Source organism: Neospora caninum, chromosome IX, assembly GCF_000208865.1.
Source record: "Neospora caninum Liverpool complete genome, chromosome IX".
Lineage (NCBI taxonomy): Eukaryota > Apicomplexa > Conoidasida > Eucoccidiorida > Sarcocystidae > Neospora > Neospora caninum.
Genome location: NC_018390.1, coordinates 3881362 through 3906162, shown reverse-complemented (window position 1 = coordinate 3906162; position 24801 = coordinate 3881362). Strand labels below are relative to the sequence as shown.

Here is a 24801-nt window from a genome sequence, read left to right as displayed (position 1 = left end):
CGGAGTGCGTATGACCCGCATGCAGCGGAGAAAAGATAAATCTGGAGCACATGCACTGATGAGCAAAGAAGTAATCTACGACGCTCATGGGAGATCTTCGCCGCACAAATGCATGAACCGGTAGTACGGGAAATGCAATTGACACAATTGAGGGCTCTTCTTGCCGCTCACCCCATTTTAAATTTCCTGCAAGACAAATTTTCCTCCATTTTCCCCCATGCTTGCGGTTCGCCCGTTCTCTCTCCTATTTACGGGCGGTCATCTGAGGCACCAGCCCTAAGAGGCACCGCCGGCAGCCGGCCTTCCTCTGCGTTCTCTCCTTCAGCGGTCGGGGCATCTCATCGTCACTGGCGTTCCTGAGTCTGGCGACGCTTCTGCGTTCGCCCAGAACCAGGGATCACACTTCTTTTTTTCCGTGCCGAACGGCACCAAACCACAAAAAGGGGGGCAAGAGAAACTCGAGGCGGCGACGAAGGCTTCGTCTAGATCACTCATGCCTTCCTCTAAATCCTCTTGTCAGCGTCCATCCTCCCGTTCAGGGGTTCTTGAATCCGCAAGGACAGTTCGCGATCTGGCGCTTCATTCTGTGGCGTCCTTTCGCGGTAGAGACTCTCGGCAGACCGAAAGAGGAGATGACGACCTTCCAGAGACAAGCGCCTTTGGAAAAATGAAGTGTACACGGAGAGTCCCCTCCCACTCTCTCTTCCGTGCTTTTCTCCTCCTTCGTCCCGTCTCTGTCGCTTCAGCACTCCCTGCTCTTGCCTTTTCCTCTTCTCGCTGCGCCTCATCGTCGGCAGGGCCCGCTCCTTCCTCGTGCTCTTTTCTGCCGTCTTCCTCTACCCCGTCTCCTTCGTTTAGGAGACCTTCTCGTGTTGTTCGTCAAAAACGCGTTTCTGTTTCGCCTCCACAGGAAGGCACGGAAAGAGGCCTCGCGGGAGAAGCACTTCAACGAGCTACGCCAGCGTCGCAGGAAAGCCGCACCAGGTGTACGTACACCCCCTCGTTCCTCGCTTCCCCCCAGTTGAGTCCCTTGTCTCTTCGCCGAATTCCAAACGAGACAAATGTCATTCGTTCGCGACCTCATGGGTGCGGCTGTCCTCGACTTCTCGCGACTGCGAGGCTTCCTCAGCAGCACTGCCAGGTCGAGACGCGGGAAAAGAAAACATCTCGAAGTGTATCTGGACTTCTGCTCCGCCTAAAGGTAGGCGTGCATGCGTAGGAGCCCTCTCACTGCCACAGAGTCTGGGTTGTCTCTCTTCGATCGAGTTGCCAGTGTTCTGCCCCGCTTCTCCGGCAGACGGCATAGCACGCCAGCACCTTTTTTTTAGGTTCTTGTCTCTTCATCTCTTCATCTCCTTGTTGGTACTTTTTGCCCCTGATCATCTCTCCATCCCTCCCTTCTGTCGGTCCCCACGACGGGTGTCTCGGTTTTTCGTTCCGAGAGTGTCTCTTTTCTCCACCCCGTTTTTCTGCCTTATCTCCGTGCGCTGTCCCCTCTTCCACTTCCAGTCGCAATTTCCCATTGTCTTCTTCACATCCTCTGCTCGCGTCGCGCTCTTCTCAGCTCTTGCTTCACTCTTTTCTCTCCCCTTTTCCTGCGCGGGCTGTCTCTCTTTCGCTTGTTTTCCCCTCCAGTGGCACAGCAGCATGTACTCCGCGGGGCGGGCAAACTCCGAGGGGCATCCGCACGCGCTCCTCGCGTCTTCCCTCGAGACGCGCTCGGCCCACTCGCCGCGCGCGTCCTTCGCGCCTGCCTCGTCCCGTGCCAAAGCGCGGGAAGAAGACTGGGAAGCACTGCTGAGGGAAACGTATCTCTGTCTCCCCCACATGAAAGCTGGCGAAGCTGCGGAAGCCGCGTACCTCGTCGGCACAATGTACGAAGCCGGCAAAGGCGGCGAAGACAAACACGAAGTTCCCATCGAGCTCATCAAGGCGCTCCTCGTCCACGTTCTCCAGCGCGATCCCGCGAGAAGCCTCGCCCCTGTCTCTCTCCACAGGTGCGCACAAAACTGGAAAGCCGTGCAAAGATGTCGTCCCTACGCATGTGCCCACAGAAGCCGATACAGACGGGAGCATAGCTGAGCGCAGGCAATCGCTCTCAGTGCGGCGCATGCGCACGTGAGCGCGTGTCGCCGCCCAGGCGCCTCTCACGTCCCTCCGCGACGGAGAAGACGAGAGGAGGAAGCGAGAACGGTGCCACGGGCGTCACTCTCTGCTCCTGTGTCAGCACGGCGAATGCCAAGACGAAACACATGTCTTCTTGTGTCGCTGCAGAGTCTCTCTTTTCTGACGTCGGTTGCCTTCAGGTTCCTGCGGGTCTCGGCTCTCTTCCCCCACGCCGCCGACCGCGGCCTCTTGGAGGACTTGGCGCTGACTCTTGCGCGGCGAAACCGGCACCTCTCCGTCACGTCTCTCCAGTTGATTGCGGAAGATTTCTCCTCCTGCTACCTTCCGGGTTTCCATCCTCTCTTTGTCTCTATTGCAGAACATCTCGCGAGTCGCCCTCGGGCAATTTGTGGCGACGGGGGCGTCGCCGCTGAAAGCCGGAGCGTAGAGGGGAGGAAGGTGGAGCGAATGGCAAGAGGCGAAGGCAACGAAGCGGCGGATGGAAAAGAACCCGCGCGAGCGATCCGACCGGACAGTGCCGCAAAGACCGAAAACGCGGAACCAGGGACGGGAGAACGAGGCGAGAGATTCGTGAAGGAGAAGGAAGACGCCGTCACTGCCACGCATGCCTGCTTCTTCTTCAACTCCTACTGTACGTTCTGGGAAACGGGGGACGCGCGGATAGCTGAAAAACGAGGAGAGAGGCGAGTGCTGAGCAACGCTCCGCGGAGGCTGTGCGTGTGCACCGTTTCAGGGGAGGCATTCGCTCGACTTCTGAGGAGCGGGAGAGATGACAACGCATCGTTTCCGCCAGCGCCTGGCCTGAGAGGCCACGCCGGGGAACCCTTTGCGTTCTGTCTTCCTCAGTCTGCTTCTTCGCGTTTCTTCACACTGTGTGGGTCCTCGCGCGGAATTGCTCCTCATGTTTCCTTGCCGAGATGCAGGACGCGTCTACATGCCGAAAACGTTATTCATAGCTGCATCTACATTTGCATATATGCATGTATATATATGTGTGTATGGACACCCGTTTGCAAATGTGCGGGTTTGGATCCTCGTCGAGCTCCCCGAGCTCTGTCAGAGTCTTAGGTGGGCCGTGCCGTCTCTCGGAAAGTTCTCCACCGCGGCGCGCGCTTGCGGAGGGTCGGCACGTGTGACTGGAGCAGAGGAACTTGCCGGCTGTCGCGCGTGCATGTGGGGCGACGAGAGGCTGACTCGTCTCTTGGATTTTTTCTGTCCCCCCGCGCTGGGGGCCTGCGCTTACCTCCTCTGGCGGTAGGGTGCCGCGCGATCCTTCCTCAAGATCCATTTTTGCGCCTGTGTGTTGTGTCTGCCCGCCTCGCTCTGCTTCTCCGGAAATCCCTGGAGACGCGTGTCCTCCTCGTCACCTCCCTCCTGTCCCTCTTCCTCTCTTCCGCCCCTCGACTTGTTCCCCGCATGCTCTCTCTGCGTGTGTTCTTCGTCTGCTCACTTGCTGCCTCAGCTCGAACCAATTGCCACCCTCCGCGTTTCTTCCAGCTCCTGTCTGACACCATCGAAAGCAGCTTGGAGGCGCTTCACTGCATGCAGTTTCCTGCGGCTCGCGCGACCGCCGCGCCGGTCATCCTCGAGCGCTTCAGCTTTTCCATTCTCGCGCTCGGCCTCAAAGGCATGGTCAACTGCGGCTTCCAGGCCTCCGAGAAATTCGTCCGCCTGGCAGGCGACCTCATCCTCAACTACATCGCGGCGCCCGAGGTAACAGATGCAGCGCCATAAGGGGGAGGCGGGGGCTCGATCGGGCTCGACGGCGAAGACAGCCGCCACGCGAAAGCCGAACGCTTCGCGTGTCCTGTGCCCCGTTCGCCTCTGAGAAACCGAGTTCGGCTTCGTCTTGCTGGAGGCTGTCTCGCGCGAAGAGACACACAGACACCTCAGAGGGACACAGGACACAGACGGAGCGCGAGAGGGCCAGGCCTCAGGCTGCTTCGAACGAAGAGCAAAGAAGAGCAAAGTTCTCGAATTGAACTCCTTCGTGTAGCTGTCTGAGCTCGAGCCGAGGAGCGAGGCGACGCACGGCACACAGCGGGAGCGGAAAGGACCACCCGGGCGGCGCGCCGTCTTGTTTCGAGTCTTTCGGCGCTTCGTGCTGGCGCCTGAACCTTCTGTGAAAACGGAAACCCGGGGATGGGCACGAGAAAACGCAGAGAGTGCCTGGAAGGAGGGAGCAGGCGCACAGGAGAGGCGCGAGCTCGATGAACACGGCCCCTGTCGAGTCTGGCAAAACCCAGCTTGTCTGGTGTCGGCGCGCGGGACGTCTAGACCATTTTCCCTGATATGTGCCACCCTGCGGGGTCTCTCACCTGGTGCACAGTGTCTCCTGACCCGTTTGAGAACGTGTTTGGTCTGTTTTTCTCTGGTCGCTCGCCGGTCGCGGGGGCCCGCGTTGAGGCTAGCCCCTTTCTTGAAAGGATCCCTTCAACGCGTGTTTGTCCCGGCTCTGTTGGTTCGCTCTCTCGACTTGCAGGAGTCTGTTCTTCATCAACGCGGCGAAAAACTCGACACCAAGAGTCTCCTCCGCGCCCTCACGTTCTTCTGCAAGGCGCGTCCTCTCTCGCTCTCTCCTGCCTCCACGCGTTTTTCTTCCTTGTCCTCCCCTTCTTTCTCTTCCTCCTCTTCTCCGTCTTCACCGTCGTCTCCGTCTTCCTCTTCGCATCCATCCCCGGACGCGACTCCCGTCTCCTCCGCCTCTCCGGCGTCTTCCTCGTTGTCTTCCGAGTCGCCTTCCCTGGCGTCCCCGGCGTCGTCTCCGGTGTTCAGGATCGCCGCCTGCTTGGCTGACGAGCTCCCCGTCCACGCCTTCTGTCCGGACGACCTCGCTGACTTGAGCGTCGCCGTCCGCTGTATGGACTCCCTGCTGCTTTCTGTCTTCTCCCCCCGGTCCCTTGCACTTCTTCTTCAGGACCTTGGACAGCCTCAAGGGCAACAGGGAACCTCCCGCGCCGGCTCCGAGGGCCGCGCGCGCCTTCTCGCGGAAGCGCGAGAACCTGCGGCACCTTCTCGGTCGCCCGATCCCTCCGCTGCCTTTCTCTCGCCCGTGGGGCCCGCGTCTGCGCCTGAGTCTTCTCGGCAAGCCTCTTCTTCCTCTCCCGCCCCTGGCGCGTCTCTCGCCGCTGCGTCGACTTCGCCCTCGCCCCCGGTCTCCCCGGCCTCTCTATCAGACGTCCCGTCCCCTCTGCGCGCCTGGCTCCAGCTCTACGACCGTCTCCAGTCGCGTTTCCTCGCGCTCCTGAAGCTCCATCTGTCGAATCTGCATCCGTTTCAAAGGATCTCGATTCTCGACCAAATGACGTCAACCTCCGCCTTCTTCCCGCCCGAGATGAAACGGCCCACGAAGCACCCCTCCCTCCTCCTCGCCCTTCGAAGCGCCTCTTTCTGCGCCGCGCCGCTGGCCAACCCCGAAGGAACCACAGCCGAGGCCTCGCGGCTGGCGCGCCCGATCGCTCACGCCCCCGCCCCGCCGGCGCTCTCGCCTGCGCTCGTCTCGCTGCTCAGGAGCATCTACTACCGTCTTGCGTCGCTCAATTTGCGTCTCCTTTCTCTCCTGCTGGCCTCGCTCCACTCGCTCCACTTCTCGCACGAAGGCCCCAGTCCCCCGTCGCGCACGCAGCAGCTCTGCGCCCCCCACAACAAAGACGCGCACTGGGCGAACGCGTTTCTGCACATTCTGGGCCGAGAGAGCATGCGCAAAGTGGGGACCGCCACGCCCGAGGAGATGGCCGAGTTCCTGCTCAGATACTTTGTCGACCTCGAGTGCTTCGACGTCTGCGTCGAGCCGTTAACCTTCTACGTGGAAAAGTATGCGCTCTACGAAGCTGCGGTGAAACTCCACATGAACACGCGCAAGGGACAAAATGGCCACGACGGCAAGGGCAGCGTCAGGTTGTGGCGCGGCCCTGGCCTGGACGCCAAATACACACACGGTCGCACTGTTTCGTCGTGGCGCAAGTGCGCTCCACAGGTGTACGGCAAAAGGCCGCGGTGGGCCGTGCCTCCTGTGCGTTTGTGGTTTTTTGCGTTTTTCCTCGCCCACGTGGCAGCGGTTCGCGCTGGTCGGAGGACTTGTGACGACTCAGGCCCATCTTGGCTTCGGTGTGGATCTCCAGTTTCATTTCCTCCTGTTCCCTCGTGTCCTTTCTCCGCGCAGACTGGCCATGCTCCACGACCTCCGACCGCTGCCTCCCTGTGTCCTCGACGCTCTTGCGGTGACGCTTCAAACAGCCTCGGTAGGCGATAAGGGCGCGCGCGTGTGTCTCGGCTTTTTGCAAGGCAACGAAAGCGATAATCTGGGGTTTGCAGAGCAGAGCCTCCGGGGGGGCGGGTGGGGGGGGGGGGGGGGTTTGGTGTTGCCTTTTACATCTCGTCTCACCAGGCATGCGTTGTAGGTGTGCTGCGGTCTTCTGCTTTTTCCACTTTCATGTCTTCCTTCTTCCCCTCTTGGTGTGGTATTCATCGCGATCCCGTCTTCTCGGTCCCGGCGGCATCTTCAGTGCGTTCCGTGGCCACAAGCCGCTTCAAAAACGCGCTGGCTTCTTTGCCTTGTCTCGCCGTCTCCCTCGTGAATGCCTGTCATTCCTCCCCGCCTGGTGGGCCATCACTTTTTCTCGACTTTCCATATCCGGAATGTCCTTCTCTGCAGCTGACTCCGCAAGCTCCCCCAGCCCTGCAGGAGCTGTCTGAGCGCGCGTCGGCCTTCGTGGAGATGGTGGCCAAAAGGGCGTGCGTGTCGCGTTGATTAGCTGCTGCGTGTCCTGTTCGTTTCCTACACTCGGTCTTTTCCTGGCTAGCAAATCTCTCCGCAATTTAAAGCCCTCTCCGGCGCTTCCCTCTCTTGGCGATTCTGCGTCCTCGTCTCAGCCTCTGCGTCCTCGTCTCAGCCTCTTTCAAAACCAGTCTCTTTCCCTTCTCGTCCTGCCAGCGGCGTTTAGGCCCCTGCCTCCGGCTGCGTTTGGCGCCACGTTCACGCGCGAGTTCTGGCCAGCCTGGGGACTTTTGTGCGCTTCTCGGGCTGCGTCTTCTGGGGTGGTTCTTTCTCGCGGGTTTCCGATTTTGCAGGGTTTGGGCAGCGCAGCTGGCCCTGGTGTCGGTTCTCCCTCACGTTCCTCTCCGACTTGCCTAGGCGTTCTGCATCTCGCGCGTTTTACGTTGTTCCTCTCGTTTCGTTGCGCGTTTCCGTCTTCTCGGACTTCTCTCATGATGCGTTGCCGTCTCGCCGCGAAGGGTTCTGTTCGAGCGCTCCGAACGGCGATCGCTTTTGTAGCCAACTTCCTGTCCATGGTCTGCTGCCTGGCCCATGGCGAGCGTCTCTCGCGGCTCGTTTCTTTTCAGCCCCCGTGGAGGTTCCGTGGCCTCGCAAGCTGGTGGCGCGGCTGCGCCGACTGCTCCGGGAACTGTGTGTCCGTTCTCGTTAACTTTTCTCGGATCAGCCTTCTCGCTGTCTGCCTAGTGTCTCCTGATGTCGTCTTCGCGCCTCTCGAGATGCTCCAGTACCTCGCCAATCTGCCCGAGACACATCATCGCCACCCGGCACATCCATATGACAACCGGAACGGAGAGAACAGAAAAAAAGGGTGGAAAGACGGATGAAGCGAAAACCTCGAAGCGCATGACAGAAACGAAGCAAGGATAGGGAAACAGACCAAGCCGTTCCCTGCGCGTCTTTCTAGGATGGGGGTCTCCCAGTCGCGATTCCAAACGCACACTGTTACAAAAACATGCAAGACAGACGGGCGAGAATCGTTGTAAACGGGTTTTGCACATGACGGTAGAGGAAACGAACGAGGCTCCGGCTCACTGCGTACTTAGGATCAGACCAAAAGAGTTCACTAATGGTACTAGGAAATAGGAGATCGCGTTAGTTCTTGGGAAAACGACTTCCGAACCCCCAATATAGATTGGTACAAAGAAGTTACCATCAGCAAGCGAAGACACCATCAGAGAGCGGCGCACAAAGCAAGCCCAGGAACGTGTGGAGAAACGAGGAATGGAAACAGCGTCGCTCTCAGAACGTTCGGCAAGGGAATGACCAATCACAACTGGAGACAGAAACACAAACACGTCCAACTGCAGTAGAAAGAATTCGCCGCCTGTCGCGTGCACGGGCTTCACGGGGTGTACAGACCGGAGGCGCGAGAGCGTGAATGTCGGTCGGTACAGAAAACACCGCAGCTGTGGCAGGCCGAACGAATTCAGTTCTCTTGGTGTTTCGGGTTCCTCTGATTCGCCTCTTTGATTTCTGCGCGGGTTCGTCTTCCCTGCACTTGCCTCGTCCTGCTCGACATCTCAGTTCCTCTCACCGCTTTCTCGCGAAAACCCCTCGCACCCCGATGAACCACCTGTCGTGCCTGCCTCTTTGTCCCTCCTTTCTTCGCTCTCGCCTCGCTTCTTATTCTCTTCATCGCTGTCTCCTTCTCCGTTTTCGCCGCTTTCTCTCACCTCCTCTTGCAGGTGATCCATCAGTCCCACCAGGGATCCAGAGGCTTCGTGTGCTTCACCAGTGTTTGCGTCTCCGCCCCGATCTCCGCTGCTGCCGCGACTTGCTTCCTCCCGGTCTCCTCCCCTCTTCCCGTCGTCCTTTCCCTGGCCGCCTTCGCTCTCTCGCTCTCGCTCCTGTTTCTCGCTTTCTCTCTCTCGTTCTCCCTCTCTCTCTTTGTCTCTCTCTTCCTCTCTCTCTTTCGCTCTTGTGACTGCGGGGCGTGCGCCTCTGAAACCGTGAAACGTCAAGGCTCGCGCCCTCCGCGTCATTTCCTTTGGGTTTGTGCCTCCGTAGGTTAGTCGCCTGCCTGTCCTCTCCTTTGCATTTCGATTGCCTCCTTTCCCCTCGTTCCCTTTGTCAGTCTCTGCGTTTTGCTCCTCGAGCTCCAGGAAAAGGAGTTCTGGGTCCTCAGCCAGCGAAAGCGACAACTCCAGATCCTCGGTTTCGCGGGGTTCTCCCACTGCCTTTTCTGCCTCCCTCAGCAGCCCTTCTGCGTGCTCCTGCTGCGCCTGGAGGCGAAGCAAAATGAGACTGGCACGACCGAGAGAGGACAATCGCTCCGCTTCGCCTTCTCCTTCTCCCCCTACATCTCCTTCTCCCCCTACATCTCCTTCTCCTCCAGGTGAGTCTCCGCTCGTGCGGCGCTTCTGCCCGTTCGAATCTGCTTCGTCGTCGTCTTCCTGGCGCGCCGTCTCGTGGGGTTCTCCCGATTCCCGAGCAGCAAGCAGACTCCGGCTTGACGACGACAGCGAGGAGCAAGAAGAACGAGAAGGATTTGGCTGCAGGAGGGACTCTGAGGCTGACCGTGAGCGCGGACGCGTGTGAAGCGCGTTTCTTTCTTCTCCGTTGTTCTCGTGTTTTCGGACGGTTCCGAGGCTTCCGAGAGACTCGAAAGGCCCCAGACGGCCCGACGAAGAGGGTTCTCTCCTCAGCGGAGCGCTCAGATTCGGAGCTGCGGAAACGCCGAGGCAAGCAGGCGGATTTGCGATTCGATTGGCGATTCGTGCCACGACGCCGGAAGCGGGTCCGGCAACGCTCGGTTGCTTGGTGCCGGAATAGACTCATGTGTAGACAAAAGAAGACATTCACTGATCGTGTTCACGAAACTGCGCTAACTCAAAAGAACTTGGATCCGAGAAACAAAGACACTCAAGAACGAAATGAGTTGACCGCCAACAGTGACAGTGCCATAGCCGAAGAACCGATTGGGTTTTTGGATCCGGAGAACCGATTGGGTTTTTGGAGCCGGAGAACCGATTGGGCTCTTGGAGCCAGAGAAGGACTACGAAGGGTAGTCGCAGGAAGTGACACACGGACACCGAAAGTGCAGGTGCACACGAAGCCCAGAAAGCGCAGAAAGTGACAAAGGCAAAACGCCCGAAACTCAAGCAGGCGTCTGGTCGGGCAAGCGAGACAAAGCACACGAAACCGTCCTCTCACCGTTTCCCGGCTGCGTCTCGCCCTTTTCGCCTTACCTGGATCTCCGTCGCTGGAGTCTCCCCTCGAAAGCACTTGGGCACCTTGAGCAGCCGCAGACGCTTCTCCACTGTCTCCTCTGTCTCCTCTGTCTCCTCTCTGTCTTTGGCCTTTCGTGTCGAAGCCTGCTGATGCCGTCTCTTGATCTGGGTCCTCAGGAGCACAGGAGCCGAGGCGAACCGCAGGAAATTTGCGCTGAGGCGAAAACTCTCGCTCCTTCGAGTCCAGTCCCTCGCGCGCTGCTTCCGCCAGCAGCTGCCCGATGGCGGCGGCGCTCGCTCGACCTCCCGGCGGCCGCCGTCGCAGGAGACTGAGTCGAGCCTCGAGCGAAGCCAGCGCAGCGTCGGCGCGACGAATCTCGAACTGGTGCCTGCAGAATTGCAAAGAACCCAGGCAGCATCGAAACCCAGGTGTACAGCTGATGGGGATACACTCCACACGCACCTCGGCGCCTATCTCGGTGTCCTACATGCGTCTCCATGCATATGCGTCCTTCCACGCACACAAGCTGTCTCATACAGATCTAGACAACTACACAAAGACATGTTCATATGCATAGAAAAAAACATACATATGCATTTGTATATTCGTATGTTTGTATTCCGGAGAGACTGCATGCATACATTTGTGTAGGTAATTCCCCTAGGCTGCGATCGAAGGTATGATGGTGTGGCGGCCGTTTTACGTTCCATCGTCGATTGGCAAATCGCCGTGTGAACCATCGCCTGCGCCTTGCGCTTCTGACGCGCTTGGTCCTGTAGCTTTCTTTCTTTCCCGAAGGCCCTCGCTGCGTTCCTCCCCTTCCTCTTTGCTGGGTTCGCCCTCGTCTCGCTCCTTCTCCCCTTCCGTCAGCTGGCTGTTTTGGCTGTCTCTAGCGCCCTGTTGACGCCGGCTTAGACCCGGAGAGGGCGAGGCACCGAACGCGCCAGGCGAACGACAAGCGTTTCCCGTCTCCTCCTTTTGCGTTCCGTCTTTCTCCGAATCTGCTCGACGCTTTCCACGTCTCTGTTCTTCTTCGTTCTCCGCCTCGCCAGCTCTGCCCAGATGATCTCGGGAGTCGAACACGAACGAGGCCGGCAAGAGACCGGACCGCCAACTCGAGGTCCGACTAAAGAGAGGAGATTGCGAACACGGAGAGTCGAGGAGAGCGCCTCGAGACGAAAACGACGAAAGGTGGCTAAGGCACGCCGCGATTTCCAACAGCCGCTTCTCATGCGCCGAAGAAGGCCTGGGAGGGAAAAAAGCGAAAGCACGAACGGGAGAGCTCCGTCCCGGAGACCCTCAGGCACAAGCTCCACAGCCCAGCAAACGGAACTGAAGAACGGCGGAAGCACAGCTGACGACGACGAAAAGGACAGCATAAGCCGCAAGGAAGAGAGCATGCACGACGAAACTACAAAGACGGTGAAGAGGGAGAAGAAATGTGCCGAAGGGAGGAGCTGTAATTTTGCATATATATATATATATATATATATATATATATATATATATGTATAAATATAAATATATGTAGATGTATATTGCAACTAAGACAGATGTACATGACCGACTTCGAACACGCATATACGACTCTTTGGAGAGGGAGAACTGTATATTCCTGTACATGTCTGTCGGTGGCGTCGTGTGGATACGGGTGTATTCCTCCACTTTCTTCTAGTGCAGATGCCTGTCGCCTGCCGTGGGAAGGATGGTGTTTTTTCAGCATTTTCCGCCGTTTTCCCTTGTCTCTTTTAGGACTTCGTCCACCGTTTTGTTTCCCCCTCTCTGGTTTCCATCCGTTTGGCGCTCTAGGCGACCTGTACGGGCTTCTCTGAGAGGCGTCGCTTTCGTCTTGAGAACTGAGTTGTTCCTCCTGGGGAACGTCTCCGTCTTCTGCCTCGTTCCGTTCTCCTGGAAGGAGAGCCGGATCTTGCACCCTTTGCGCGAGGCGGCCATCGCCGTCAGCAGGTTCTTTTCCCCCGTGCACGTCGAAACTCGAGGAAGCAACCAAAGAGGCAGACGACGAGGAGCACGCCTCACTCCGAGAGGGCGACGGGGATTTTGGAGAGAGAGAACGCGCCGCAAAGTTCTTCTGCTCCCCTTGGTGCGCTTGGTGTTCTACAGGGGACTCCTGTCCCCTCTGGCCGTCCGAATGTCGTCCAGTTCCCTTATCGCACCTTTCCATCTCTCCGCACTCCCCATTCCTTCTTTGTCGCTCGTTCCTTTCTTGATCGCCTTTCCCGGTGGATCGTGTGGCTTTGTCATCGAGTGGTTTCCTGCCTCCGCCCACCTTCGCTTTCGCCGTTCTCCTGGCATTGAAATCCTGCTGCGCGTGCTGTTCTGTCTCCTGTCTCTGTCTCTCTCCATTGCGTTTGACTATAGCCTTTGCAGTCACGACGGAGGCGTGAAGACGCCCGGTACTCGGGCGTTTCGACGCCGCCCTCTTGGTCCCCGCTTCCTGCCTCCGTCGCTCGTCTCGCGGGCCTCCGTGGCTGCGTCTGTTTTTCTCAAGCGGAAGCGAAGAGCGCTGGAGGAGAAGCGTCGTTTTCGCAGAGAACGTCCACGTCGCGTTCGAGCACTTCCGCTTTGTGTCTTCCTCCGCTCGCGCGCTTCTTTCTTTCGAGACACTTTCGAATCCGATGATGTGCCGGGATGCATCCACAGTGGGGCGCGCCAAGTCGCAGAGCCCTGCGGTTCCTTCGTCGGGATGTACATCTTCAAGAGCGAAAAGCAGGGGTTCTTCTTCTCCGTCGGCCTCTTGTTGACCGGGGCGTTCGCGTGGGCCACGCGTTTTTCGTTGTCTCTCTTCTGCGGCGTATTCGTCTTCTCCCAACCGAAAGGACGACTCGGCGCTTAAGGCAGTGCACGACGAGAGCTCCGCGCAGGCAACATCAAGGGGACACAGCGCCGCGTCTCGGATGTCTCTTCTGTCTTCTCTCTCTTGCTGTTTCGCTAGAACCTCTTCCCTTCTTTGCCGCAGGTGACGGGGCAGCCAGCGACTCTCCTTCTGTCTTTCCTCGCCCCGCTTGCGCCTCAGAAGATTCAAAATGCGCCCCGCGGAATCTGCAGCTGGATTCGCACTCATGGAGACATTTCCTGCGTATGTGGGGGGAGGAAGCGCCAGGTGAGGAAGGGAAGCTCGGGCAGAAGATGAGAGGCGGCCCACGACGCGATCTTGCAGCATAAGGTCAGTGGAGCGATAAGACGGAGACAGACTCGCCGTTTCGTCGGCCTCGGAAAGAAGCGTAGACGCGGACGTTGATGTTAGAGTAGGAAGTGAGGCCAGAAAGGGGGCGAGCGCAAGTGACGCATCCGTCGAGATCTTTTTCTTCGTGTCTTGTAACGCAGCCCTCTGTGTTTGGAAAAACAGCCTGAGGGGTAAACACGATCGTGAGAGCAAACCCGCTGGAGCACCTGGAACAGTTTCCGTGAGAAACCAAGGACACATGCAGCGGCGACGCAACTGCATCTGCGTTCGTGATGGCGGTCGTGCATGGTTCTGCCTAGTCAACGCTCAAATACCGAGACTTTCATTTACAGAGGATCTCCGGTTCTTGCAAACGCGCATCTCTGCAGGACGCGCGTTTGGCCTGTATCGGACGGGTCGCCTCGCCCATGTGCGTTGATTCCTTTATTGCTGGTCCTGTTCTGAAGCTTGTTTCACGCGTAGGGAACGAGCTCTCGTTTCCCCGCATTTATTCCGCGCGTTTCAGCCTCGGAGGTCCGTTCCATTCGGGCCTCTTCGCCCGGAGCAGTCCTGCTTCGATCCCACCGAGGCGTGTGCTCCTTTGCGTCGTTTCGTTTCGACTCCGTTCATATTCTTGTTGTCCTCTTTCTTTCAGCCGGAGGACCAGGCGCTTGAATCCTGCCGTTTGTCGGCGTTTCGACTTTAATTTGGAGAGCGCCTTTGGTCATCGACGAGCTCTATGTAGTCTCTCCAACTTGCCACTTGGCAGGGTTTTTCCTTACCAATGCGTGTGTTTTCGGGAGTGGTGATCAAAGCGTATATGTTTGCAAACCCAGCGTTTGTATGCAAGCTGGAAAATCGCTGAGCCAGGATTATTCATACGGATTTTCTCGGGCGTATACACGACCCGGTGGAATTCTACCATCTTGCCTCCTCTCGAGTCTTGACTGCGTACCGCATGCGCTCTCGAGTTCTTCGGATTTCGACCTTCAAATTTCTCAGTTGTGACTCCCGCTGCTCGATTGCAAGATCGAGGCGCTCGACGACTCTCCACCCTGCCAGCAGCTCTTCGGCAACTTTGAGCTGGAGAGTGAATTCTTCCTCCGGAATCAAGTTCTCTTGCCTTAAAATCTCTTCGCGCTCTGCTGTCAGCAGCTGGAGTACCGTTGACTCCCCTGCGAAAAAGCAGCACTGGAAAGACGGCCAACTCGAAATCACCCTCTGTGTTACACACCCACCACCTCAGATAGCGAGCCTCTGTGTCATATATGCATATACATGCAAATGTTTGTATTGTGGTGCAGTTCGTTTGGCTTTCGTGTCACACAACTCGAACGGGGCTTCCGAGGATTCACCTATTTATACACCATCTTTGTACAGGTACGCTTTTGTGGGAAGGTTTTGCTCGTTGGGGGAAAGCACTTCTTTCTCGTCTTCAGCACGGCAGTCTACCGCCGTAGCCTCGTGGCTGAGCACACCTGGCTCTTGAGCTCCAAGTCGATCTCGGGCAACGATTTCGTCAGCTTCCGTCGCGTTGTCTCCTCCGAGGCCTGCCTGCTTTGTCAGCGGCGAGAAGAGACAGCCCTCGTCTTCCGTGATCCACTCGAGCTGGGCGAGGGGGCCGCGGTCGAGTTCGTAGAACGCGTGTTTATGTGACTTGGTCTTCCGATTCTTCGGCGTTCCGCTGGATGCGCAGCGGCCGTGAAGGTACAGAAACGCCGACCTCCCCCCCTGCTCGAAATAGGTCTTCGCGAAAGCGGGTAGCAGGATCTCTTCATCCTCAGAGGCATCCGCAGGCACGCGGAGTCGATCGCAGTGTGCGGGCGAAAACGCGAGAGAAAGGGGGAACGCAGAAGACGAACTAGAGACGGGCGAAGACGCAAAAGAGGTTTTGACGCTCGTCAGCGCAAAAACGGAATTTTCACGGGAGAACGCGGCTCGGTTCGGAGAAGGTGGAGAGGCGCACGATTTCAGAGGAAGCGGAGAAAGGGGATATTGTCCGTTTCTTGAGCCAGGACTTGGATAGGCCTCAAGCGTGGACGGCGACGGGGGACATGTATGGCGGAGACACCGGACTGAAGGAGGCGCTCTGCAGGAATGCAGAAGAAACAGGCAAACGCGAGAAACAAGGAATCCGTGTGGCGTTCAGCCGGAGAAGATGTGCATGCATAAAGTAGATTCCGAAGTGGCCGTGAGGACACACATAAGGGAAAAGAGATGAGAGATAGAGGGCAAAGTGAGCGAACGAGCCGAGGACACACAAAGGCGAGAGACACAGAAAAAACGGAGAAGCAGATTGACAGAGGGGTAAACCGAAGGTCAATATGCTGTTTCCAACACAATGCAAACACAGGTTTCTAGTGTCAGGTGGAAATAGGAACTCCCGTCTGCCGTTCTCCCGGGTGTCAGGCTGCGCTCCCAGCCGAGAGGCTCTCGTCTACGTGGAGCAAACAAGCATGAGGATATTCATAAACGGAATGCTCACATTCACGCATAAAGGTGTGGCTGTACACTCACCACAGAGCTTGAATCGATCTGCATATATGTATACGCATATATATATATATATATATATATATATATGCATAGATAGGCATGCAGCTTGTGAAGTGTTTCTTTCGTGATCTCACAGCTGCCTTCGTTCTCGAGGGGACACCCGACGGGCGGGATTCCTCGTTTTCTCTTTTGTATTTTACTGTAAATGAGGACTCACCTGTTGTTTCCTTGAAGCCAGCCTCTGTTTTGTCTCTTCCGCCCTTCAGTCGGGTCCTCTCGCTGAATAATTTCTAATCTCGGGGGCGAAGCAGAAACTGCATCGATATCTTTCAACGGAGTTCGAGATGCAGGAGCTGCAGGTGGCTGCGTGGCCGCGTTTCCCCTTGAATTGGTGTCGCCCCTCCCGGTTGCTTTAGTCGAATCTCTGGAATCCTTAGCGCCATTGTCACGGGCCAAAGACGCGCTTCTCTCTGTGGACGCTGACGCCGCCGTTTGTCGAGCTTTTCCGATTTCTTTTAATAGCGGAGGCAACCTTGGAGAGTCTGAGACCCGCGAATTTAGTGAATGCTCAGTTACATGGTCACCCGCCTCCTGATCCACAATCCACTGGGTTCCCCACGCAAATTTTTCGATCTCCAGCTCCCCTAGAAAATCGGAGATGTCTCGTTTGTTTTGTCGCGAACGCAAGAGAGCGGCATTTAGCGCGTCTTCGTCGGGCGGAGCCATTCTGTTTCATCGCGTTCAGACTCTACAAGGCGGGAAAACCGGGCAGCGATACGGATTCGGACCTGTCGATCTCCACGTACAGGGCGGTACGTCATAAGGCATGCATAAAAACCCCAGGAAGACTGGCGCAGAGATCGGGTCAGAGAGGAGAAGGTCGCCTCGAGTTGGCTTACGCATCCTTAGACAGATATGGAAATGTAAAGGAAGTTCAAGACATAGAGCGGGATAGAAACACAACTGCGGAGTCCGGCGTCGAGTTAGAACCAATTCTGTGTGTCTATTTAGAGGCATGGGTGAATGCAGATATCGCGATTTAGATAGGAAGAAGGACAGAAACTGGCGGATGACTTGACGAAATGGGCAAAGACAGATAGTTGGGTAGGGAGACACCTCCAGGACAGGCAAGCGTTTTGTTTGCTGGCAAGGACGTGGGTCTAGCGGTTGTTTACAGAGTTGATGCGGCAACGACGCAGCAGATACAGAAAGCAAAGGTTGGCCTTTCGCTCCCGCTTCCGACATCGCTCGAGGAACGAGAGGACGTCAAGTGAGCCCCGGGGAATCTTGACAGGCGTGGCCGTCGCAGTAGCGGAAAGGAAAACAGATTCCGCATGTGACGCTAGAGACGGTTCTGCTTTGGCGTTGTTTTAAAAAAACTTTCCTTTTCGCCCGGCGATATGCAGCCGGATAGGCCTAGTAAACTCCATGGCAACAACTGGTCTCCGTTTTTATCTTTCTTTCTCTGTAGCGCTTTTGCCACAGGCAACCAGGCATGCGTTGTCCCAGTTAACACGTAATCGAGGGCACACGAACAAAACGGAGGCAATCGCGTTTGCGTTGTGTACCGGGGCTGTGCCGCTTCCGGGATTTTTCAGCGATTCAGTCCCCTCACGTGACCATCTTTCTTGCCCCACAAAAGAGTCGATTCTGGTTCGTTTTGACACTTGCTTGTGTCCTCGTATCTCTTTGCATTCCTTTCTTTTGCGGGTGTGTGTCAAAATCCTTCGATCAGTAACAGAGGGGCAACGCGGGGAAAAAGAACCCTCCCTGTTCGGTTGATGGACAAGCAAAAATCGTCAATCGCAGAATTGATCTCGCATGCCCCGTCAACAGAGCCTCGCATCAATTCAGTACCTTCCTGGGTTTCCACTTTTTGTCGTGAACCTGATAAAAAAACAGACTTCACGTTGCAAACGGACAAGGAAAGGAATCATCAGCCAAATTCAAGACTACGGTGTGAGACTCAATAGATACCAGACCTTTGGGACAGCGATCTGATTCGCTTTTGTGTGGAAGGGACCAAATCGAGTTTCCTCGTCTCCGGTGGCGCCAAGTTCCGTTCGTTCGCCATAAAGCCGCCTTGATGTTTCTCCACATCCCCTCGCACGTGTCTTACACGAAACGGTTCCTACCGACGCCGAGCTGAATCTTCCTCCACGCAACAAACCCCCACCGCATGTCCCCTTCGCGTTCTCCCGGGGCTGACTGGTCTGTTCGCTTTTAACTCCCGTCGTGCATCTTGATCGGTGCATCGCTTCGTGGAAAAAACGTATCTGCCTAAGCGGAAAGAGGTGCGTATGCCTCGTCGTCAATTAGCAAAGCTCTCCGCGCTCTTCACGCCTCGGGTCCTTCCCATCACGAGTTCCTTCAGCCATGACGCGCCGACGGGACGACGAGTGTTTTTCCTCTCTTCCAACGAAGGAAAACCACGTAGTGGTTCGTTCTTCACCCTCGCGCTCTCAGAGCTGCGTGCACCGCAAAGGACCGAGACCGCGCGCGCCGCGGAGGGCAATCAACACGACAGTTGGTTTTCCTCTCGACGGCTCAAGCGAAGCGGATTCCTGGACAGTTCACAGATCCGAGAGACGCGAGCGAGAAGGGCCCCTCTGGGAGAGAACAGGAAGCCCGCAAAAGAACTTTGCCGCTTTGCCCCAGCAGCAAGCTGACTGGAGCGAGCGGCAAGACGCGCTCGGCGAATCCTTAGCGCGACTCCGAGTCGCACAAATCCAGTCCCTTGAAAAGGAGACGGGGGTTGGCGGAAGACGCCCTTCTGCGGAAACACGTGAGGCGGCGCGGGGGGGAAACGACTTGCAACACCAGAGGCGAAGGCGAAACAGGGAAAGACGAGACCGCGAGACGAGCTCCGACGCTTCGTCCACGAACAGCACAGACGCTGCGGGCTTCTTCTTGTTCTCAGAGAGGAGAGGAAACAGAGACAGCGCACAGGCAAAGGGGAGCGCAGAACAGGGAAGGAAGGGAACGACGGAGGGGAAGAATTACGGGGAACGCAAAACAGACAAAAGCCCGTACTCGCCCGAATTTAACTTCACAGATAATCCAGGGTTCCTCCACAAAGTTGTGATATATGTGCTCGTGCTTCTCTGTGCCCCGGACCTTTGGGGCAAGGATCTCTTTCCATGCATTGAACAGGTGATGCAACACCAACGGAGCTGTGCCGAATGAATCATCTGCTTCAGAGTGCTGACCATCCACGCTTTCCAAAAACCACACCAAAGTCTGTGGCAAAGTAAACTGGCCATGCGGCAGCGGTCTGCCACACAAACGACACAGCCTAGCCTTTCTACCCCACGAAGGTGTTCGCTCTCTCTAGACGCGCACTCACGCGATAGCCAGCGGAGGAGACACTCTTCACTTCGCGTTGAAGGACCCACGAATGAAGCCGTGTGCCAGGCCAGAAACGAACAGGGACAACGTGCCGAATCCTCGAGCGATCGTTGCTTCCTTCCACGTGGAAAGCATCAAGCTCCTTCTGCCCGACCCAGCCCGACACAAGCGGAAAATTATAGTCGATCCTCAGCTGCGTTCCGCCACGATTTTTTCCAGTCGACCAGTCGAAACCTTCGACTTCACCTCGGTTTCAATTACTCGCCGCCCAAACGTCTCGCACCTATATATATATATATATATATATATGTAGACCTATACGGCTATGGGCGTATTGTAGGATGCCCGTATGGCTAAGTATAGTGTTGAGCACCTCTCTTGTCTCTCTCTCTCTCTCTCTATATATATATATATATATATATACATATGAAAATTTCGGAGAACGGATGCAGTGGAAGGTGCGATTGTGTGAATCTGAAGTTTTTCTCTTTGTAGAGGGAGGCTAGTTTTCTTGGAACGAAAAATTCTGGAGCGAAAAGGCAGTGATGTTCACCTAAAGTTGTTCGTTTGGCAAAAAGAAGTTGGCTAGGGACCTAAACCCAGACAGACGAGCGGTGAGCAGACAGGACCGCGTTAGGGTGGGCGTCTCGTGAAGAAAAGCCGCTTGTTCGAGACAAAATGCCCACCCGAGAAACCGGCGGAAAAGACACGAGATACGAACCGACTTCACGCTCGTGCCACGAAAATGCACTCCCTTCAAAAAAAGGAAATGCATGGAATAAAAGATAAAAAGTGGCGCAGAGCGGCAACGGTTCACATGCAAAACAATTAAAAGATGGCATTATCTACAAGCATCAACGCGCATGGACAGCCCGCACACAGGTACTGGAGGGCGTCTGACGAGCGCGTCACAGAGGCAAAACCCTCCCCCTCTCCTCCGCAACAGTTTCCTCGGAAGGAAACATCAACTTCCCGATTCTCGCCTCACCAATATACGTCCTGCTCATCTGTGGACGGTTTTCTTCCTTATTCTCGTCCCGGTTATGTCCCTCTTGTCTATCCTGGGCTTCTTCGTCTTCCTTCCTCTTCTCTCACCCTACGCTCCTGTCCGCCCCTCGTCTTCGCCAATCCCCTTTTCTCTCCCTTCCAGTCAACAGCATGTGCTGCGGAAGCGCGCACACGCAGGTGACCCCATTACAGCTGTGAATACTTATCTGTATACAGAAATATATACAGATACGTGAGCGAGATACATTTGCGATGGTGGAGAAGAGAGGTTGAATCGATCTTTTGTATATCTGTGCACACATGTGCATGGACTAAACGCGTCTTGGCACATGGTGTCTTAATGACAGGGGCGCGACTCTAACGCATTTTAAATTACCCGCACTTCATGCACCTATATGCATACACAGAGAAAACTGTCAGGGACCAAAGGGGAGACTGACACTGGGGAAACCCTAAACAGATGTCCTTTCCTGTCTGCACACAAATGTGTTTACACATGGACATCGATTGCCGTGGAAAGGTGCCGTCGTGCCTTTTCAGTCTCTCTTCTCCGCGCCCGCGCGCGTGTCTCTGCTTGAGCAGTGTCCGTCCGCTCAGCAAGTCCCGTACAAGCGCATCCACAAGATATGTATCAGGGCGAACCGCATCCCCGACCTCTCAGCCACGCGCTAAAAACGTTCACAATGACCCCTCAACCTGCATCTATCTGTGCATGCATCGATCCTTGTTTCTGACCGGTGTTTTTTTTCGTCTACGCCGTGTAGGCACATCTCTACAAAGGTCCGCAGAGGCAGCTGTTTTGCTTTGTTTTTTCCACTTGTGCACCTCGACGCGCGAGATCAGGACAGTTCCCTGAGAGCTTTCGCCATCACTTTTTACCAGGGTTCGACGTCTTGAACGCCTCTCCAGGAGCCAGAGCCTCTGTCTCCTCTGCGCGAGAAGGCGTCTTGGCCGTAGGGCCCAAAGTTCGGCGAGCGGCGAGTCTCCTGGTGGCGAGGCGGCAGGAGCTCGAGACGCAACGGCAACCCTTCGATGCGGCGGCCCTCGAACAGCTCAATTGCTCGCTTCGCGTCGGACAGATGCCGGAAAATGCAGCCTCCCGTCCCCTGCAAAGCCAAGAGACAAAAGTCGCCGCGACACTTAGAGAGAGGTGAATGCACCACCGAGAGCCGCAGGACTCACGCAAGACTCGGAAACCAGGTGTCCTCCGAACCCTGAGAAGAAGAAGCGCGAGGGAAAAGCAAGGCGATCTTTCTCCGCATTCTGCTCTCACGTTCCTGCGTCAACCTAGAAAACGTCTCCTCTCAGAGGGTCGGCCTGCGCGTCGCTGGCTGTTTGTCCCGGCGCGAGGCCTCATCGCAGAGGCCTCAGACCCCACACCCTTTCCGGGACGGGGAGAATCCCTCCGCGCGCGCTCTCTCGCTCCTCGGGAGCGACCCGCTGCCTCCTTTTTATTTTCCCGGCTGCGGTGTCTCACCTTGGATCGGTCGGTGCGGTCGTATTCGAGCCAGACTTTCACGACTTCCCCGACCGCCGCAAACAGTTCCTTCAAGTCTTCTTCCAAGACGCTGTAGTCGAGATTGCTGACGCGCACCACGGCTGTGGGTTCGCGCGTTCTGCCCCCGCTCTCTCTGAAGGCAGGCGCACCGCGACGGTCGCCGCGCCTGGAAGGCCCCCAGCGGCCGTCACGGTCGGAGTAGGGCGTCGAGTAGGGAGAAAAAGCGCGGCGGCGAGAAAACGGAGCATGCGATCGGCTGTCTTCCCAGTCCTCGTCGCCCCGGCGCCAGGACGAGAAGCCGCGACCTCGTCCTCGAAACGATGATGCGAAGCCTCCACCGGCTTGGGCGCCACGGAAAGAGCCGCGCTGAAAAAGGGACAGAATCGTGGCGAGAGATCGGGAGCGCAGGGAGAGAAAGGGAAGAAAGGATGCGCGCGAGATCGGGGAAGCGCGAGAGAGAGGCAACGAGAGAGGACAGAAAATAGACAGAAGGGGCAAGGCACACGGGAGAGGACAGAGGGACAGGCAGAGAGAGGAGAAAACGCGACAGAGGGAGGAGAGAGATCAGATGGCGGAGCGAAGGAGAGGGAAAGGGCAGGTTCCGGACAAGGTCGACAGACGGAGGAGAGAGATCAGATGGCGGAGCGAAGGAGAGGGAAAGGGCAGGTTCCGGGCAAGGTCGACAGACGGAGGAGAGAGATCGGATGGCGGAGCGCAGGTTATGCAAAAGAGCCGTTTTTCCTTACTCGGCCTCCAAAGCCGCCTCCACGGCCGCGACCGCCTCGGCCTGGCGCGTCGCCGGCTGCATCGCGGTGAGCAGCGACGATGTCGTCTGAAGAGAGAAAACAGGGAATCGGCAGCACGCAACAAGGCCAACACACTGTGGGAGAAGGATAAGGCAAGCGCGCGTCTCGAAAGCGTTTCCCAGAAGAACGCGACCCACACAGCCAATAGCGATCCGCAGAAGAGAAGCGCCGCCTTCGTGAAGGGCGAGCTGGCGGCGATGGCCACAAACAAACGGAAAACGGAGAGGTCTTCAGTTTCGCCTGCGAGTATTTTTCCTTTCTCTCCGGCAATGAAGACACACACTCCAAGCGGAGCATCCCGAGAACTCGCCATACAAAAAGAGAACAGATCAACGGAAGCGACGCGGCCAAGCGCTCTCCCCAAAGAGGGCGGGAGCCCCCCACGCCCAGGTGCTAGTCCCCCTCGTGCTGAGTTACTCTCTGACCTCCTTTCTGGATGCCTGAGAGAGGCATTCATCAACACAAAGGGAGACGCATGCAGAAGGCCCGCGCGTTCTCGCTCTCCCCTCGCGTCTTGAAGTCCGTCCCCTCCGTTTCGCCGCCCACCACCCGCTCCGGCTGTCTCCAACACTCCTCTCTGTGCGCCGCGAGGAGACGAGAGAGAGAGAGGCCAAAACGGTGAGATCGACAAAGAGACAGCGATCGGGACGCGGCCAGAGATAGACACACAGGGTGCAGAGAGAAGGACGAGGACACCTCCTACCTAGGCTCATGTCCAGCATTGACTGCGTCATCTTGGCCTTCTCTCGCGTCCTGTTTGTGCCGAGTGTCTCCTGGTCGCTGTCCTTTACTGCTCTCGCGTGCTCGCTCCTGGCCCCTCTACGCAACCCTCATTTGGTGATTCGGCTGACCCTTTTTTCAAGAAAAAAGAGGAAAAGGCCAAGGCAGACGCTCGATTGTTTGCTTCTTCGCCAGACACGCAGGGGAGAGGAAACGCGCGCAACCACAGTGGAGAGAGCTCGAGGAAAGGAGAACAAAAGAAACCGTGAAAGACTCGAGACCGGAAGTTGGGGCGAGAAGTCTGTCGACGGACGAAGAACGAGGAGGGGGTGTGCACGAGAGACAGAAAGGAGAAAAGGCCACCGCAACGCAGAGAGGCACACACCAGAATCGCGGCGCCTGTAGCGACAGCGGCGCTTTTCTCGGTTCTTTCCCTCCCTGCTGAGTCTTTCGCTTCTCTCAGCCCCTTATGCCCGTTTTCCCAGAAAATCGGAAGCGCGGCGGACCACTGCAAAACACCTTGCGAGGACACCGGACAGAGATTCAGTGACGCCGGACGACGGGAACCACCCGCCAACGTAACACGCAAACGAGAAACTGGGAGGACGGGGTGGAACGAGGCGCGGCGGCAGTTTGAGAAACGCGAGGGATTTGAGAACCTGGAACGGAAGAAGAGCGAAGAGCCGCGAGGAACGGCCAGAAAGGAAATATCGGGGAGACTCCCCGACTCTCCGAGAAGGCGCAAGAAATCCTGCTAGGCTTTTCGAGGAACCGAGACAGAGGCGACGCGCAGACGTGAGCAAAGTGGAGAGCGCCTTTCTTCAGGTGCACGGCAGGTGCGCAGCAGAAGAACGCGAGAAGGCGGGGGAACTGAGAATTCCTTCTTTGGACGAGGAAAATGTCGTCTCTCTCCTCACTGAACTTCGCGCGGCTCCGCAGTATTTTAGAGACAAATTCGGCAGAGAGCCGAGAGCGTGAGTTACACAGAAGGGGAAGATGTGGGAAGACACGGGAGAGAAACGGAGGAATCTAAAAAAGAAAAGCGCACTCGTCACACTCTTTCTTGCCGGAGCAAAGGGTGCCTTCTCGTTCGAAACACGCAGGAAATTCTGCGCATGCACACAGACGAGACCAGCACGGACGAGAGGCGATTTCGCGTCAGCGGAGAAAGCGAGAAGCTGTAAAATTTGTGGCAGGGCGTGCGGTGTGTAGACACGTGGAATTTTTCCACAGGTTCTAGCTTTAAAGGCGTAGACCAGAGTAGAGAACCAGAAGGCTCTTGATTCTTGTCTCTGTTCCCGCCACCGCTCTCGTCTTTCCCTTTCGAAAGGTGATGGACTTGTGAAAACGGTGGCGCTGCGAGACAGGCCAAACACGTCGGACTCCACGGAAGGGAGAGAAAAAGCGTATTTCTCTTCGCTTGGAAGACTAGGTGCTCAGAACCAGCTGCAGTTAAGTGTCAGGAAAACAGATGAAACAGAGGGTAGCATTTCTCTGGCCTCAAGGACCCGCGAGAGGACGCACGCAGAGAGGCAAACGCAGGAATCTTCCGAGGAAGACATCGAAACTCGAAAAACGGAACCAGGAAGAGGAGAGACAAAAAGGCAGAGGAAAGCAGCCTCTTTTGACAGGCGGTTCAGAGACCCACTTGTATGCCTTTTCCCTT

General features: G+C 56.7%; 3 protein-coding genes across 3 annotated transcripts; 1 reads left to right on the top strand and 2 right to left on the bottom strand.

Annotated features, from left to right (window-relative positions):
- Nucleotides 1-1061: 1061 nt before the first annotated feature.
- On the top strand, nucleotides 1062-7261 carry NCLIV_043090 (conserved hypothetical protein; the record flags this gene model as incomplete). Its single annotated transcript, XM_003881225.1, has 8 exons — nucleotides 1062-1141; nucleotides 1644-1997; nucleotides 2307-2758; nucleotides 3590-3840; nucleotides 4610-6090; nucleotides 6290-6368; nucleotides 6782-6861; nucleotides 7198-7261. The coding sequence occupies 8 exons, from the start codon at nucleotides 1062-1064 to the stop codon at nucleotides 7259-7261; spliced, it is 2841 nt and encodes a 946-aa protein (XP_003881274.1).
- Nucleotides 7262-8424: 1163 nt separating this feature from the next.
- NCLIV_043080 (conserved hypothetical protein) lies at nucleotides 8425-16658 on the bottom strand (the record flags this gene model as incomplete). The annotated part of the gene is made up of 8 exons (XM_003881224.1): nucleotides 8425-9569; nucleotides 10093-10463; nucleotides 10779-11321; nucleotides 11725-13443; nucleotides 14215-14434; nucleotides 14738-15120; nucleotides 15973-16045; nucleotides 16655-16658. 8 exons carry the CDS (start codon nucleotides 16656-16658, stop codon nucleotides 8425-8427), a joined length of 4458 nt encoding a protein of 1485 aa, XP_003881273.1.
- A 4328-nt stretch (nucleotides 16659-20986) lies between these two features.
- NCLIV_043070 (hypothetical protein) lies at nucleotides 20987-23149 on the bottom strand (the record flags this gene model as incomplete). Its single annotated transcript, XM_003881223.1, has 4 exons — nucleotides 20987-21217; nucleotides 21589-21975; nucleotides 22356-22441; nucleotides 23119-23149. The coding sequence occupies 4 exons, from the start codon at nucleotides 23147-23149 to the stop codon at nucleotides 20987-20989; spliced, it is 735 nt and encodes a 244-aa protein (XP_003881272.1).
- Nucleotides 23150-24801: the final 1652 nt, after the last annotated feature.